Source organism: Grampus griseus (assembly GCF_964374135.1).
Source record: "Grampus griseus genome assembly, chromosome: 13".
Lineage (NCBI taxonomy): Eukaryota > Metazoa > Chordata > Mammalia > Artiodactyla > Delphinidae > Grampus > Grampus griseus.
In genome coordinates, this window is record NC_139007.1 from 47,738,928 (window position 1) to 47,757,471 (window position 18,544).

General features: G+C 38.1%; 1 protein-coding gene across 2 annotated transcripts in view; it reads right to left on the reverse strand.

Moving 5' to 3' along the window:
- MAN1A1 (mannosidase alpha class 1A member 1) overlaps positions 1–18,544 on the reverse strand; it is a 172,871-nt gene that overhangs the window by 32,929 nt on the left and 121,398 nt on the right. For both annotated transcript variants that reach the window (XM_082668944.1, XM_082668945.1), the window contains exons 6-7: positions 4,298–4,421; positions 2,183–2,276 (exon numbers count right to left, since the gene is read on the reverse strand). In XM_082668944.1, coding sequence (XP_082525070.1) covers positions 2,183–2,276; positions 4,298–4,421 — 218 coding nt within the window. The remainder of the gene's footprint in view (positions 1–2,182; positions 2,277–4,297; positions 4,422–18,544) is intronic.

Consider the following 18,544-nt stretch of genomic DNA (forward strand, 5'->3'; position numbering starts at 1 on the left):
TGGCCTCTCTCATTGTGGAGCACAGGCTCCGGACGCGCAGGCTCAGCGGCCATGGCTCACAGGCCCAGCCGCTCTGCGGCATGTGGGATCTTCCCAGACCGGGGCACGAACCCGTGTCCCCTGCATCGGTAGACAGACTCTCAACCACTGCGCCACTGGGGAAGACCCCTAAACATAACTTTTATATGCACTGGGAAATAACAAAGAATGTGTGTCTAGCTTTATTGTGATATTTGATTTATTGCAGTGGCCTGGAACTGAACCCACAATGTTTCTGAGGTATGCCTGGTGTTAGTACTATCTGGTGTCTCTGCCATGGCTATCACTATGGCTTCAGCAGTTTTGCCCACCATTGATTTTGCAATGTAACTGCAACTGTCAGCACAGTAAAAAAGGCAGAAAGTCTTAGTGTTATTATAAAAATATAATAAGCTTTGATTGTGTAGATCCCCTGAGAGATTTTAGGGATATCTAGTGATCTGCAGATCACACTTAGGTTAAGTGGCAACCTTGACTATGGTGTTGTGGTCTCAATGCTAGGGCCTTCCATAGACATTATTAACACAGACATAGATTTTAGCACATTTTTTCTACTACATTATTCTTTAAGAAAAATACTTCTAAAGTAGCAGTGAGGCATAATCATCTAGGAATATCATATTTAAATATAAAGAAAAAGACTCAAATTAGAGTAAAATTTCAAGGCGTCGCTAACATCTGCGGCACAGCTAGACATCTCACTTAGGATTTTTCATTTGCTCTCAGGTGCTGCTTAATCTACCACTGTTTTTCCAAATCAGCTTGAGAACATTTCTTTCAGCTACTCTGCATCTTTATATGCCTGGTTAAAGTCCCTAAGGATCTGAAGTGAGGGCTTCTAGCACAATACTTTCTTCTATGGTGAAGTTGGCTCTCCTGGCAGGAAGCCTTTATCTGCTGGCTTAAAATTGACTAAAGCACCCTGTTTGCTCTTACAATTTCTCAACCCTTAAAGACTCAGTCTCCTCTCCCATCCTGTAGCCAAACAGAAAGAGAAAATGTTATGAAATAGAATACTCTAGCTAATCTGGGTAAACCCTGCTAGTCATTAGCACAAAGGAACAATTTTCTTATCTATATAACCAGTTTATTATAGGCTAGCATCCCCACAGTACCCTGACCAGATATTTCCTTTCTGATTAACAGCTTTAAATGTGCTTACAGATCATCATGCTCACAGTTATGCATGAAAAATGAACAATCTAGTTCCCCTGGTAACATTTACAGTCTGTCTTATGACAGAAGCCTATTTATTAAAGGAACCATGCTCCCTTTCCCCTTTTCTAAAGATTCTCCAACAAGATTTGTGCTTTTCTTGGTGTTCCTTCTCTCTGTTACTAGAACAGTGCTGGGTATCATAAAGAGCTAAAACAATGCTTAACATTTTTTTATTATTAATTACTGAAGTATAGTTGCTTTACAATGTTGTTAGTTTCTGTTGTACAGCAAAGTGAATCAGCTATACATATATATGTATCCCCTCTCTTTTTCATTTAATTTTAATTTAATTAAATTTAATTAATTATTTATATTTTTTTGGCCGAGTCGCATCTTAGTTGCGGCACATGGGATCTTTGTTGAGGCATCAGGATCTTTCCTTGCGGCACGCGGGCTTCTCTCCAGTTGTGGTGTGCAGGCTTCTCTCTAGTTGTGGCATGCAGGTTTTCTCTCTCTAGTTGTGGCACAGGGGCTCCAGAGTGCGTGGGCTCTGTAGTTTGCAGCACTTGGGCTCTCTAGTTGAGGCGCACAAGCTCAGTAGTTGCGGCGCATGGGCTTAGTTGCCCCGCGCCATGCGAGATCTTAGTTCCCCTACCAGAGATCAAAGCTGGGTCCCCTGCACTGGAAGGCGGATTCTTTACCACTGAACTACCAGGGAAGTCCCTATATCCCCTCTCTTGGATTTGCTTCTCATTTAGGTCATCACAGAGCACTGAGTAGAGTTCCCTGTGCTATACAGTAGGTTCTCGTTAGTTATCTATTTTATACATAGTAGTGTATATCTGTCAATCCCAATCTCCCAGTTCATCACACCACCATCCACCCCCCACCCCTGGTATCCATACTTCCATCCTCTACACCTGTGTCTCTACTTCTGCTTTGCAAAAAGTTCATCTGTATCAACAATGCTTAACTTTTGACTTACATTGAGCCCATTGTCCACTATTGGGATTCAGATAGTTAGGATAAAGGCCTTGTGGTTTTTCCAGGTTGTTCAGTACTGTTCGAATATTCATTACCTACAATAGAAAATGGAATGTTACTATGAAAATATGAAAAACAAGTTTGGTGCCATTCTTCTCTCTTTCTTGATTACATTTTTCCATGTTAGAAAAAAAACCCATTGATTTAAATGATGCAGAATTAGAGCAAAGAGAGTTGCCACCAGCTTACAAAAATAATAACTGTAAGTGAATACAGTCTACCATATGCCAGACACCATAGAAGAAACTAGGATGTATCAGTGGATAAACAAAGTCATTACCATTTTGGAATTTGCATCCAGTGGAGTGAGACAGCTAACAAACAAATAAATATATCAGGTGGTAATAAATGCTATGAAAAAAATACAAAAGAGTAATGGGACAGAGTGATGTGAGGTGGTGAGGCTGTACTCTGTTAGTCATGGTGGTCTGGAGAGGCTACTGGGAGAGGGTTTCAGCAGAAATTTAAAGGAATGAAGGAGTAAGTCACGCAGAGCAATGGAGGAAGAGCACGTGGGCAGAAGGAAGAGCAAGTACAAAAAAGTCCTGAGAAAAGAGTGGAGAAAAGGGTGGAGGTGAGGAAGAGAAGGGGAGAATGTCGGAGAGCCTAGAGGTGGCCAGGCCCCACATCTTGCAGGCCTCACAGACCATAATGTGGGCTTATCTTATTTTGAGTGTGATGCAAAGCCATTGAAAACTTGTGTTTTTACAGGATCGGTGTGACTGAGGGGGCAAGGGAGGAAGTGGTAGTCAGATGGCTACTGCACAGTCCAGGTAAGAGATGATGGATCCCTGGACTAGGGTAGCAGCACAGGTAACGGGATACAAAGGATTTCTTCATGGATTGGATCTGAGGTTTACCAAAAAGAGAGGAACCAGGATGACCTCAAGATTTCTGGTCTGAGACACTGGGTAAACTGAGGCGTCTTTACCCAGATAATGAAGACTAGAGTAAAAGCCAGTGTAGGGGCTGAGTCTGAGACATTTTAAGTGGGAGTTGTCTGATAGACCTTTCAGTGGAAATGTTGAATAGGTACTTAGCTATAGAGCCTGGAGTTCAGGGGACAGGTTGGAATTGGAATTACAAATGTGGAGTTAACAGCCTACAGACAGTATGTAAAGTCATGAGGTTGGATGAAATAATGGAGAGAGTGAATGTAAAAAGAAGAGGCCCCGGTTTGAGTCCTGGGGTTTTCCAATGTTTAGAGGTTGGGGTGATAAAGAAGTTCCAATATAGGAGACTGAGAAGGAGCACCTGGCAAAGACAGAGGCAAGCCAGGGGCAGAGAATGCCCGTGGAGAAGGAAGTGATCAAGTGTGCCGATGCTGAGGGGGAGAGGGGGAGGGGGAGGGAGGGGGAGAGGGGGAGATGGAGAGGGAGGGGGGAGGGGGAGGGAGAGGAAGATGGGGAGGAAAAGGGAGGAAGAGGGAGAGGGAGAGGAAGATGGGGAGGAAAAGGGAGGGAGAGGGAGAGGTGAGAATGACTACTGGATCTGGCAACACAGCCCTCACTGGTGTGGCTGGGAGAAAAGCCCAGCGGGAGAGCATTCAAGGGAGTGGGAGTCAAGAAGAGAAGGAAACAAACACAGACAACTCTTCCAAAGAATTCTGCTGTAAAGGGGAGCTGACAAATGGGGTGAAAGCTAAGGGCGGAGTGGTGGGGTAATGGGTGTGTTTCTTGAAAATTAGAAACTGATTCAATTGCTACTTTGCATTTGTAAAACACTTTGAGTTTAAAAAGTCTTTCATGTATACAGAGTCCACAAAACACTATAGTTTTAGATAAGGGAAAAACTTCAGAGATGTAAAGTTACTTGCTTGAGGTGTAGAGAATCAGACATGTAAGCGAGGCCCTCTTGCACTGAGTTAGAATGGTGCCGTGAAAAGAATGGTTTACAGTTTGGTTAAATGAAATGCTGCACGTAACAAAACTTCATAAAGGGCTACATTAAAATTGGTGGTTCTTTTCCACGTTCCGTATTACTAAATCTCCCCACAGAGGGATATTGTTTCCAACAAGTACTTTTTTGCAGTGCAGGGTATATTGCAGAATCTCACCTTATCAGCAAAGATGGGGTTTCCTGATAAGTAGCTCAAGTGTATAAACTCCAAATGCAGAGTTCCAAATTCTGCCAAAATACTGCTGCCTCCTGAGGCCCAGGGCCAATTCCTTCCAATCCCACTAAAGAAGAGAAGAAAGTGAAGAGTTATGGGTCAGAATGATTCCATTTTTTGCAGCTCTAAGTAGAAGTGAAAGAGACAGTTTTTGAATAATGACATCTCAGTTAATAGTTTGCTCTGTATATTTTAAAATATCCAGTGTTGCTTTCTTTGGCTACTGGTTTCAGGCTTTGACTCCTATCTTCAAATTGAAAATTACTTTTGACTTAAGTCAGAAAGAAGTTGTTATGTGCTTGCTGTTGATGAACAAATATTTTAGAAGGTACAGGTGCCGTAAAGAGATATACACCCATTTCAAGTAGAATATAAAACAAAATCAGACCAAAACACCCCTATCGTGCTCCATACCCCATATTAAGCTTTTCAACATTTTAATTAATTTCGGTCTGAGAGTCCAGGGACTTTTATAGACATTCACATTATATACAACATTTTTCTTGGATATAAGATATATTCAAAGATTCGTTAGTTATATACTCATTCCACCCTGCTTTAAACTTCCTCCCCGTTTACCAGACTTCCTTTCTTATGTTTCCCTTCACACAATTTTACCTATTTTCCAAGGCACTCATGTATTCCATGACCTATTTAATCTATGCTCAAGAACTTCAACAAAATTATGTAATTCAAATCTGAAAGAGGTCAAAGGAATAAGCTTAAAAAATTATTGCCTTGCGGCTCATCTTAGTGAAATGCTTTTTAAAAAGAGTTAGTCCTAAACATACACTGACACAAATACACATAAAGTGGCTCTTGAGACATGGTCATACCCTTGGGTACAGTTTATGTCTGGAGAGCTACTTAAAATGTCAAACACAGGTGATAATTCAAATAAAGTCAGTGATTCTCCTGACCAATAAATTCTCTTCCAGAAAGCTGAAAACCCACATTTTAGTTTTCATTCAGACTTACATTTACTGCATGCCTACACTTTGCCAGGGACTGTGCAGGGCACTGGGTTACAAGGATCCTTATAATGGATAAATCACTCCTAAGGACCTTATAGCGTAATGGGAAAGAAAGACCTAAGCGTAAATAATTCCAGTCACATACAGTAAGTGCCAAGTTAAATGTGTGAAATGTTCTGAGCACCTAGGGCCAGGACATGCAATCCAACATGGAAGGGATCACAGAAGGCTTCTTCGAGGCGAGTCCTGAGTAGATTCTTGAAGGGTAAATAACAAGTAGTGAGGGAAGAATGGAGAGAAGGAGAATCTGGACACAGAGAGACACACAGCAGAAGGGCTAGCCAGGAACCTGAGGTAGCTCCTGAGACTGGTGAGTGGAGGGAAGGGAAGGTGGCAGGAGAGAAGGCTGCAAGGTTAAGTTGAAGCCAAACCTTGCAAGCTTGTGGATTTCTCACTTTCCTCTCTTTCTAAGTTGGCCCCATTGACATACTGCTCTTGGTGTCCCCTAGGTTTCCTATCCCCTTTGTTTTTCATTTTACGCATTCACAACCCTGGGTAAACCCTTCCAGTTCTGTCACTGCTTCTGCCACAGGCATGCTGAGGATGCTGATGAAAAGGAAAACAGTGGTGACAATCTGGTATCTGACACTGTAGGCTGCCACCCTCTTATTCCCTGTTTCTTTTTGGAGTAAAATCTAGATTTTGCTCCCAAACACAGATTTATAGTAAACCTAATAAAAAATAAACAGAAATAAAAGACAGAGATCTGAAAACCACATATTCATTTATTTTAGAAAATGCCTTACATTTATTAACTTCTGGGACTGAGAGTCAGTTTTTATTTTCATCGTTGGCTTAGATCAAAGGAATATCCAATCATCCAAACAGGATGAACAGCTACTTTCAAATTTTATTAACATATGGCAAATGCATACAGTAATTGGTCACTAATTTGCCATCATGACATGTTATGTTTTTATTCCAACCGTTCTATCACTGACCAAAGTCAATAAACCTATTTAGCAAAACTCCAAATTTCTATGTTCCAGAGAAACTATAAAAGCCACGATATCAGGGCAAGAGGGAGTGATGACTTCACCCTGGAGAAGGAAGAGGACGGCATGCCAAGGAGCCCAGCCCAGTTTCCAGCGCTTCAGGGACTGGTTCTTTTCAAGTTCAGGGTGTTAGAGGCCATGGCAGCACACTCAGATGTGAAACTTAAGCTGTATATGTACTAAATAAAATTCAAATTACTTTTGTATGCAGGCATTTGTTCTCTGCTATTAATGTGGTTAATCAAGAAAAAAATCAGAGATATACTGAAAAAATTTCAATATGTTAAAAAAAGATTTAAAGGTTTATATATATATATATATATATATATATATATATAATGTCTTTGTCTTTGCACACATTCATATCAGAAGGAAAACAGCACTGTATCACTAATTATACAGGGAGCAAAATATTAAAAGCACTAGCAAAGGATATATCATGTGAACAGAAAGGAAGCTGGGTTTCCAATACATATATATTTATATGAAAGTATAGCTTTGGTTGCCATTCTTTCAATCTACAAAATTACTGTGCTTCAGTAAAATTATAAGATCAATGGTTACACTGGCTCTTAAATGTAAATCAGGGAAGGGCTTCAAGAAATCAGATAGGGCATCATTATATCTAGATATTAAATAAGGTCATTTGCCTTTTCTTAGGCAAAGCTGCAAAGACATGGAGATTGGCCTGGAAAGCATGAGGCACATGCCATGGGCCATCACAGCTGAAATACCTGTGTGTCGGGGAAGGGCTGCCTACTTGCAAAGCAAATGTGTAGTGAGTCAGAACCAAGTTTTGGTCACTCACAGAACAATTTCTAAGATCTTTTTTGTGTCTAAATTCTATGAGTCTATTGAAAAATCTATATATTTATATGGCTCTAATTTCTTCTTTTCGGTATTTTTATTTTTTAAAAACTTTCTATTTTCTACTGCAGTATAGTTGATTAACAATGTTGTATTAGTTTCAGGTGTACAGCAAAGTGATTCAGTTATACATATACATGCATCTATTGTTTTTCAAATTCTTTTCCCATTTAGATTGTTACATAAAATTGAGCAGAGTTCCCTGTGCTATACAGTAGGTTCTTGTTGGTTATCCATTTTAAATACAGCAGTGTATCCATTTTAAATACAGCATATATAAAATAATATATATGGACAGTGGGCATTTGACATGAATATGGTGAGTCTGTGATAAAGGGAAATGAGTCAAGAAAGATTCTGCTCCCTTGGTCTGGGAGTCAGGGTGCCCTGGGCATCCCATGATACCAAAGGCTAAGCTTTCTAGACCTCTGGCTCAAAATGAATTTAATTTGAGAGAATAAGGGATTTTAAACGTCTTTAACTTTAGTTCTGCTATCATAGTACTTTAAAGGCAATCATGTTCTCCTATCTATCTTTATTTTACAAGCACTAATAATATTTTAGAAAAATATTTTAAAGATAAAATAACAGTTTGTGTTCAGAAACTGTATATTCCATAAGGCAGGCATGAAAGGGAAGAACATTTAAATATTGCCAATATTGTTATAATGACTGCATTTTAAGCCAAATATTGCCAATATTGTTATAATGACTGCATTTTAAGCCAACATGATGACTCAGCATATGGAAATATATACAGATACAAAAAGGCAATTAACATGACTGGGGAGCTGTCAAGTGTTTGGTTCAAAGAATCCTGGAATAGAACTTCAAACTTTGCTATCATTCTAATTTCATTTATTTCTGTTTCCTCCAATCTCCAGTTCTTCCATTTTAAATTGGAGTATTATTTAAAACATGTGTCTCAACTTTTAATTTAATTTAAAATTTCACTATTCTACAAAGGTAATAATTCTTTGAAAGTAAAACATCACATCAGAAAATAACTGATTATGGCAATTGCAATTAGAAACATGTCTTTTAAAATATTGAGTTGCGGGCTTCCCTGGTGGCTCAGTGGTTGAGAGTCCACCTGCCGATGTAGGGGACGCAGGTTCGTGCCCGGTCCGGGAGGATCCCACATGCAGCGGAGTGGCTGGGCCCGTGAGCCATGGCCACTGAGCCTGCGCGTCCGGAGCCTGTGCTCCGCAACGGGAGAGGCCCGCGTACCGAGAAAAAAAAAAAAAAATTGAGTTGCTATGATTCTTTTGAAAATATGGATTACTGTGTTGTTGCTCTAGAGACTGTAATTTGAATGTGGTTTAGTAGCAGCCGTAATATACTTCCTCATTCTACTGCACTCAAAAACAAGAAGGTATAATTATTTACCGAACTCATAACTCTGATATAAGCAATGGGTGTTATGTGATTTCTCTTCTCTCTCCTGGGAATGGTTAATAGCTCCAGAGGAAGGAAGTACAGTACTAATGATGTTATTCTACACACGTTTGAATCCTGTGGGAGAGCTGCTCTTTCGCCAGAGCTTGTAATGAATCAAGTAGCTGGAGGATTGCTCTGGATTGATGGTATACGCCTTCAAAATAATCTTAAATCTAGGTACCTGAAGTTATATGCTATCGTTACTCCCCAGATACAACTTGGAATATTAACAAATTCATTTATTTACTTAATATAATCAAATGCAACAAATAAAGAATTTACAGAACTGAAACAATTCTAAAAAATTGCCAGATGAATATGTAAGCAAAACATTAAATAGTTCTAAAGTCTTGATTAGCTATAGACTATCAATTTACTCTTCCTTGCTGCTTGCTCTTCTCTGCGAAATGGGAAATGGACCAATAAAGAAATTTCTTGAGGATTCTTGTCTGAATAATCTCTGATTAGCTGATCAGTAAACAAACTCCTTTCAAGTTCATAGTCCAAAATACAGCTCATTCCTTGTGGCTATGGAGTTAACAAGTTTTGGAAGAAAAAAATTTCCCATATTCTATATAGCATGGTAAAGCTTTACTTATGTTTGCAAATGACGGGGCACACGGGGATATTTAATTCAAAAGAGCAGATAATCCAATAATATTCCTTTTGGATTTTAGCATAGATTAGGAAAAAAATAACTGGAAAGTTCATGATGATTGTTTCATTTAAATGTATTCCCAAAGCTAATTGATTTTGAGATTAAGCAATTTCAGCTTCACTTATTACAAATGCTTCCTTCCTGCAAAGGCTTGCACAGTGCCAATCTTTCAAGTTTGTAGTCTAAGACCTCATTAAGACTTGGACTGGGCTTCCCTGGTGGCGCAGTGGTTGAGAGTCTGCCTGCCGATGCAGGGAACACGGGTTCGTGCCCCGGTCCGGGAAGATCCCACATGCCGCGGAGCGGCTGGGCCCGTGAGCCATGGCCGCTGAGCCTGCGCGTCCGGAGCCTGTGCTCCGCAACGCAATGGGAGAGGCCACAACAGTGAGAGGCCCGCGTACCGCAAAAAAAAAAAAAAAAAAAAAAAAAAGACTTGGACTAACAATTCCGGGGACTGGCATTCTAAGACTAGTCAAGATTCTACTGTAGCTCATGCACAGAAATTTTGACTGGGGAGCACTAGTCTGCTGAGGGCTATCCTATCAGGGAAAGCTGGCTAATAAAGGGTAGCCATTTGACTGAATTCATTCATGATCCAATACTTACTACTTCTGAACAGCAGCATGTGGTTTATATCTCCAAAGAATGTTCATACTTAATGTTTTTTAAGCAAGGGCCCAAATAATTTTTTAAAATTATCCATATCTTGTCCCACTTTGTAGGTATTTATTTTAGACAGAATCGAAACTGAATATTTATTATTTTAGTTTATTCTCACAGTCAATACTGCTGTCCTTGTATTTGACTACCTTGGATTGGAGGATAGGCTGGGGGCTACAAAGATGGAGATGATATGTCCTCTCTAATTCCATAACTAACCTGCTCCTAAGGTTCAAAGATGCTAAAATTTTGTTTTCCAGCTGCCCTTTGGGTAAGACCTCCTTGCTAACCAAACCACTTTCAACAGACTGAAAATAAGTTGAATGTAGCTTCTGCCCAGTTATTGGGCAAACTGGGATATCCTATCATTAGGTCAGAGGACACCACCAAAAGGCAGTACTGATGAGAAAGCATTTCAGTGCCCTTAGGATGTGTGGGCATGCACATACATTTACTTTACCGCACTTAAAAAAAATCGTATTCTACCTGTTGTTTTAAATATACATTACATTTTCACAGACATTTCCCATGTCAATCAATGTACATCACCGTTGTTGTTGAGTGTTGAGTGCATAGTATCTGACTGAATGGATATATTCTAATTTACTTAAACACACCCCTACTGATGGACACTGAAGCTAATTTATTTTTTATTTTTAAGTTTTTTTTTTTTCCACTGTAAACAATTTAGTGGTATGTCTGGACCTTTTATAAAGCTAACTTATTTCTTAATAAAAATGCCTACATTGATTCCAGCTGGAAGATGTTAGTTGAATTGTCTAAACTGATAATGAGGATGGATTTCGGAATGTGTATTGGAGGCATAAATGCCCACTATTTACAGTTATTTCTCTTTACAAAGTGGGCCTATTGTATCCCACCATATTTGGTAGCCTCTAGAACTCCTGGGATAGCTCAAATCCATTTGTTGAAATCACATTAAGTCCTTTAAAACTGGAGAGGTGGAAGTTACAGACAAGGATCTATATCCACTTTTCGAATAAACCTCAGGAGGGAACAGAAGCATAGTATAGTCCATCTTCCAAATGGTAATTCACTAATAATACTTTGCCAGAACTTCCCTTCCTTTTAGATACAATTATTCCACTATCGTAAGAGTATAACACATAACATCATTCCACAACATTACTTAAGATCCAAGAGTACAGTCAGATTTGGCTATGTTTATTCATCTCTTTTTCTGCCTTTCATTCTATGGGTCTACGGCTCATCTACAGATCAAGATAAATGAAATCAGTACAGATCCCAGACTTTTAATTTTTCAAATGGTATACAATCGTCTCTTTCCACAACCAGAATGGCCAGGATTTCTCCTTTCTACTAGATTCTAAGATCCTCAGGGACCCAGATGCTGCTTTATGCACCTGTGTAACCCCAAAGTCTAGGGCATTAGACATTCCCTAATGATTAATAGATTAGTTATCATTATACTTCAGGGTGGTTGTTTTTAAGGCAAGATCAGTAAAATAAATGCTAAATTAAGGAACCTGTAGTGGGAAAATGTAGCTAAATGCTATTCAAATTCCCAATGATGAATCAGCAAGAAAGTTCAAGAAAACAGATGATATATAGGTAATCAGGGCTAATAACTAGGGCATTCTTTAAGGCTGCGTTATGTAAATTTAGATATTTCTCTTATCATCTAATGGAAATCTAATCAGCCAAAAGAAACTAGATGGTTAGTTAAGCGGCCTTATCATTTGAAATGGTAGCATTAGTTTTGAACTTTTACATAAGGATCATGCAAACAAAAATGTGTGCACAGCTTGTGGGAAGAACAAACAGATTCAGGGATTACTCTGAACAGATGCTGGAGAATAAAGCTACCAAGCTATTGCATTCTCATTTTTCTGCCTGCTGCCTACAATGTATGGTTCCGAGACTGTGGAAAACTGTGTTATGAAACAGTGTGGCAACTAAAGTTTTTAAAACATAAAGATTAGGAAAAATCATGACACAAAAATAAAGAGGACAATCGCGAATAAAGAATAAAGAGGAAGAATAAATTGTTGAGGAAAACTCAACAATAAAGACAGGTGTCCTCTACCAAACGTAAAATAGATAGCTAGTGGGAAGCAGCCGCGTAACACAGGGAGATCAGCTAGGTGGTTTGTGACCGCCTAGAGGGGTGGGATAGGGAGGGTGGGAGGGAGGGAGACGCAAGAGGGAAGAGATATGGGAACATATGTATATGTATAACTGATTCACTTTGTTATAAAGCAGAAACTAACATACCGTTGTAAAGCAATTATACTCCAATAAAGATGTTAAAAAAAAAAAAAAAGACAGGTGTCCTCAACAGAACATTGAGCTATTATGGTGAAATCAATGACTGTCCTGTTTTGGCTCTCACTGACATCCTTATATAAAATATAGTAAGTGCTAAAGGATCATCTGTGTATAATTAGCTATGTGCTGCCTTGTGATGTCTTCTCTGTTATTTATCTTTCCACATGCTGAAATTCATCTCTCTAACCTGCGAATAAGACCTAAAGGTGGAGATACAATTGTTTCTTTTACGACCACCGCCCCTTAAAATAGATATTCACATAGTAAATGCCATAAGTTGATGACTGATGCACTTATATATTTCAGCAACCAATCCATTTCTAATATTACTGTAACTCATATTTTTTTCCTATAAAATTCAGAAAGTAGTCTAAGGTTTACTACTTACAGTTAAAATATTTTACATGTATAGACACTTTCAATTGTTTACTTTTAACTTACACGTTTATATATTTTCAGTAATTAAGATTCTTTATACTATAGGAAAAAATACTAAAAAAAAATGTAACTAACTCCCTAACAACTTTCACAAAGTGAGAATAATCAAAATGGGTAGTTTACATGGTCTGAACTTTTGGTAGCCTCCTATTACTGATATGAACATTTGAAAAATGTTTCAAAATACTAAGCAAAATGGTTGGTGGAACTTGGATAGTAAAACTACCTATTTCCTAGTAGAATATTCAAAATATGAGCACTGACAACATAACTAACTTTTAAAAATCTTTATTTAATGTGTGTTAGCTCTGTAAAATGTCAAAGTGAATACATGAGTATAGTACCTTGAGACCATACAATCATACTTATTTTACCTTTAAGGAAATAATCAGATAAATGAGTGCTGACATAAAAATGTACCTTTTGGTAACTTTGTTAGAAAACATTATAAAATGCTAAAATGAAAACATCAAAATAGTATTTTGAAATTAGAAAGTAATAACCACTCTAATTTTACCTGTAAGGAAAAGGAAGAGAGAATAAAACCCTTCCTTCTTTACCCTCTGCTCATGGAGGCTGGGCTTTATATTTCATTTAAGGTTCAGTACAAACTTGCTGGCTCAGAGAATTTTATGTAATTATTAGGCCCCGAACACTGCTGTTCTTAACCCACTTAGGATAGAGTTTGGTGGTATTATGAGAAGAATCTCCAGAGGAATCTGGAATGAAAGGGGAGAGGCTAGGCTTAGGACAAACTATACTAGACTAAGGTAAGACCAGACTTTCCAGAAAGATCTGGTCTGAAATGAGCTGTTGTGAAATAAAGCAATGAACTAGTAGGAGGATTCCAGGGTTTTATGGATTGGGGCTAGTCTTGGTGCAAAATAAATCTTACAGCTCTGATGAGTGTCTTCTTGTTCCATGAATGCCAATTTAAGAACAGTAACAATGTTTATGGGCTATTCCCCCCCTCCCCCATTCAAAATGAAAATGCTCTCTTGGGTCCTTGAGGAAAATGTACTTTCTTGGAATTTAAGATAACCTACTTCAGTTAATAGTAGGATGTCAATGTGAAAAATGGCACAATTATCATGTAATGTTAAGCACTAAGAAGAGAATAAAACAGGCTGATGTGACAGAGTCTGACAGGGAGCTTCTTTAGATGGGTTTGTTGGGAAGATCATGTTAAAGAGGAGAGTTTCAAGCTGAGACAAGCAAGATAAAAATGAAACTGTCAGTGAAGACCTGGGAATGGTTCCTGCAAGTGCCCTAAGGGGTCATGACTCTGAAAAGTGTGAAAACAGAGGCTGGCTGTGTGGCTGTAGTGACAGGGACACTGGAGAGCTGATAAAGGGGCAGATCACCCAGGACTGGTAGGCCAGAGCAAGCATTTGATTTATTCTAAGTGCAATGGGAACTCACTCTAGGGTTTTAAATAGGAGGTGATAAATCTGATTTGCTTTATTAAAGCTCACTCTGGACACTGTGGTAAGACTGCACTATGTGAGAGCAAGACCTGGAAGGAAGCAAGCAGGCAAGTATCTAGGCAAGAGGCAGATGGTGGCCTGGACTAGGTGCTAATTGTGGAGATGGACAGACATGGAGGGATTCAGGCTATGTCTGGAGGAAGAACCGGATTTGGGGATAAGGGAAGAACTGAACCAAGGATGATTTCTAGTTTTTTTGGCTTTAGCAGCTGGGTAGGTATTGATGCTACTTAAGAAGATGCAAAAGACTGATGCAGGAACAGGCATGATAAAGAAAAGCATGAGTTCTCTCTTTCAGATTTTGCTATAATAACCATCATTTATAATTACAAGGACAAAGTCAAATTTGATCATCTTAATTTTCCTTTTTTAGTTTTTTTATAAACATCAATTTATTCAACTTGAGGCAACTTTCAGTTTGAAGAAATCTTTTTCTTCTCATACTCTAGATCCTAATATTTTTCAGAGTAAACACCATCAATAATTTACTGAAATCTCTTCTGAAATTTCCTAGTACATGGTCACTAGACAGAACTTTTAAAAATACAAATGGAAGTATGCTATACATATTACCATATACTGTGTTTCATGAAAGAGTTAAGTACCTTGGTGCTCTACTGCATTATAGCTGCATAGTATTTCAGTGTGTGGGTGTACCGTGACTTATTCAATCATTTGTCTCTGTTCTCAAGTTTTGCTATTAAAAAAATTGTGGCACATTCATGAGTAGGTCTCTAGGATAAAATCCTACATGTTGAATTTCCAGGTCATAAAGTATGTATTTAAAATTTAATAAACGCCACCCAGTTACCTTCTAACGAGTTTGTGTGCAAACACAAACTGAGTGTGCATGAGAACATTCTAGCTACTAACTCTGGGTATTTATCAAATTTTTAAAACTTGGTGAGTTTGCTAGGTGAAAAATAACATGCTAACGCTATTTTAATTTGTATTTATTTATGAGCTTCTGATGTTCAATGGCCAATGTGCATCTTTTTCTGAGAAGTACATGTTTATGAAACTGTCTCATTTATGTATTGGTGTTACTGTCTCTCCCACTTCTATTACTTTTTATAAATTAAAAAAATTATATAAGTAATGTATACACATTGTTATAAATGAAACAATGTAAAGATGAACTGAGAAACAGCTAAATATTGAATCCCTACCCCCTTGTAATGTCTCTCACCTGTAAATCCCAGTTAACCAATGTTTTCCACCCATATGCATACAAACATACAGATATATATCTATATAGATATATATCTCAAGGATTTGTTCTTTCCAAGAAAAGATATTACATTATATATATTACTTTTGTAAGGTACCTGTCTCAATTAGCAGCTCATCACAGATACTTTCTAGGATAATCATTTTTAACAGCTGCATAATAATATTCCATAAAATGGATAATCACATGTCATTAAGCCAATCCTCTACTGATAAACAGGTAGATCTCTTCTAATTTTTAAATACTATTGTTATGCCATATTAACCATCCATATTCATACTAATGCTTTTAGAAAGAGCTTTTTATACATTAAGAAAACTTGCCTTTTATCCATCATGTGTTTTGCCAATTTTTTCCCAAGTTGCTGTTTGTCATTTGATTTTAGCCATTTTTTGTGGCTATATTAATTTTTATTTGGTAAAAATTTCCAATTTTTTCCCTATATATGTTCGGGGTTCTGTGTCCTATTTACAAACTCTTCTCCCCTCACCCAAGATTATGCTTTAAAAATCCTGAAAATCTGGGCAATAACTTCTTTTAAAAGTTAGACTCAACAGTGAAAATCAAAGTATTATTATATGTAAGTAAGCATAAAATTTACATTTTTAACTATAAGTATTTTGTTTCTCAAGTCATGTAACACTTTTTAAAAAACTGTATTAGGCGCACCTGTTCAATAGCTTAGCTAAGTATAGCTGTTGAATATTTAAGTATTCTAAAGTTAATTTCTCTCAGTATTTATTTTTGATCCTACTGCAAATTTACTGATTTATTTCTTCCCTGTAGAGATTTAATAGTTTCATCAATATTTCCCCATTAATGGAGGAGAAAAAAAGTTGCATTTAAGCAATAATGGAGAATATTTTATCCAAAAAGACAACAGAGAGGCTACAGGTAAATCAGAGAACAGGCTGCATAAACTTTAAAGATTATTTATGCATTTAGAGAATTTTTAGGTGTGACCTTGGGCAAGTCCTTTAAACTCTCTAAGGCATCCATCTCCTGATCTTTAAAACAAAGTAACACCTATGCCACCCACCTCCTACTATTTTAGCCGGATCAAATGGGATAATACACATGAAAGTGCTTTGAAAATATAAAGAGTTTAGTCCAGAAAAGTATTTTTATCTTTTGCATTAAGCAACTGACATTTGGCTAACCAAAAGAAATCCGGTTTTGCTTTTTTTCTCTTCAATTTTAGAGATATCTGCTCAATAAAAATAAATTAACCAAATGTTCACTTGGAGGTAGAAATTATAACTCAAGTAATAAGGAAACAAAGTGAGGCATTCCCAAGTTTTAAAAGTGTAACAAATTGCTACCATTAACAGCCAACTTCCTTAAAGCAATTTAATTGCTGTAAAGCTACCAAATATGCAGCATTTTAAGAAAGCTCTTATATGTCTTGCAAGTCCTCTAGAAAAAGGTAATTCAAAAAATATTCCTAGGGACTTCCCTAGTGGCGCAGTGGTTAAGAATCTGCCTGCCAACACAGGGCAACGGACTTGGTTCAATCCCCAGTCTGGGAAGATCCCACATGCCGCGGAGCGACTAAGCCCGTGTGCCACAACTACTGAGCCCGCATGCCACAACTACTGAAGCCCACACTCCTAGAGCCCGTGCTCCGCAACAAGAGAAGCCACCACCATGGGAGGCCTGCACACCTCAATGAAGAGTAGCCCATGCTCGACGCAACCAGAGAAAGCCCGTGTGCAGCAACGAAGACCCAAGGCAGCCAAAAATAAATTAATTAATTTAAAAAAATCCTAGTAGTAAGAGACAGCTGCACAGACTGATGACATATTAATCAGGAAGAGTATGAAAATCCTGCCCAGGGAGGGATGTCCCTCCCCCTCTCCCCATCCTAGCCAAAGGTAAGAAATCTTAATTTGTTCTGGACAGGTACAGTATATCCTTTCTTCAAGGTGGCTAAATAATCAACTATGAGTCTTTAATGAATCATCATTTAAAAAATTCACATACTTATAAATATCCATATACATAGCAAATTATTAAAGATTATTCTCGTAAATTATCCCCTGCTGAAAGAGGACTTACACAACAACATCCATTTTAGAATGATTTCCAAAAGACTATCACAGAAATCTTTCTTAGGCTCCAACTTGATCATTATGCCAACTACTTTACTATAGTAAATATGTAATGTTTGTAAAGGACATTATGATTTCCAGAGCTGCTGATCCAATCAACTGTGAACCAATGGGTTAAACCCAATAGGAAGTTTAAAGCTTAATTCTAAAGGGTAAGGAGTTGGTAACTCAAAAATGTATTTTACTTGGCAAGTTTGAGTAGACACCGTTGTAAATAATTTCTTGAAATTAACCTAAATTTTAAATTTAATTAAGCTTTTTTTTTTTGGCTTTGCTGTGTCTTCGTTGCTGCGTGTGGGCTTTCTCTGGTTGCTGCAAGCGGGGGCTACTCTTCATAGGGGTGCACGGGCTTCTCATTGTGGTGGTTTCTCTTGTTGTGGAGCATGGGCTCAGCAGTTGCGGCATGCAGGCCCCAGAGTGCGTGGGCTTCAGTAGTTGTGGTGCATGGGCTTAGTTGCCCCTGGCATGTGGGATCCTCCCAGACCAGGGCTCGAACCCCTGTCCCCTGCGTTGGCAGGTAGATTCTTAACCACTGGACCACCAGGGAAGTCCTAAACTTACTTTCATATAAGGTCTTGTTTGCAAGGGAAACAGTTTAAATTTCATTCTTGTTAGAAATACCTATAAATAATGAAGCAATGTAATAACCAATGTCAAAAATAATAGTCCTTCACAGACTTATTGGTAATTCACACTTTAAAAATAGGCAATGGGTGCCTCTTTTAAATGAGAACATGACAGGTAGGAGGTTGTTTATATAATTCAATTAATCTTCTCAACAACTGCATAGGTAATATTACCTTACTATTTAAGAAAGGAAACTGGGATTTAGCAAGGTTAGGTGACTTCCCTAAGCTCTTCAGTTAAATGGCAGGAATGGGGTGGGGTTCCATGCTAGGTCTATTTCTAGAATGTGAGCTCTAACTCTTTTCACGTACTACATCATGCCACTTTTTATG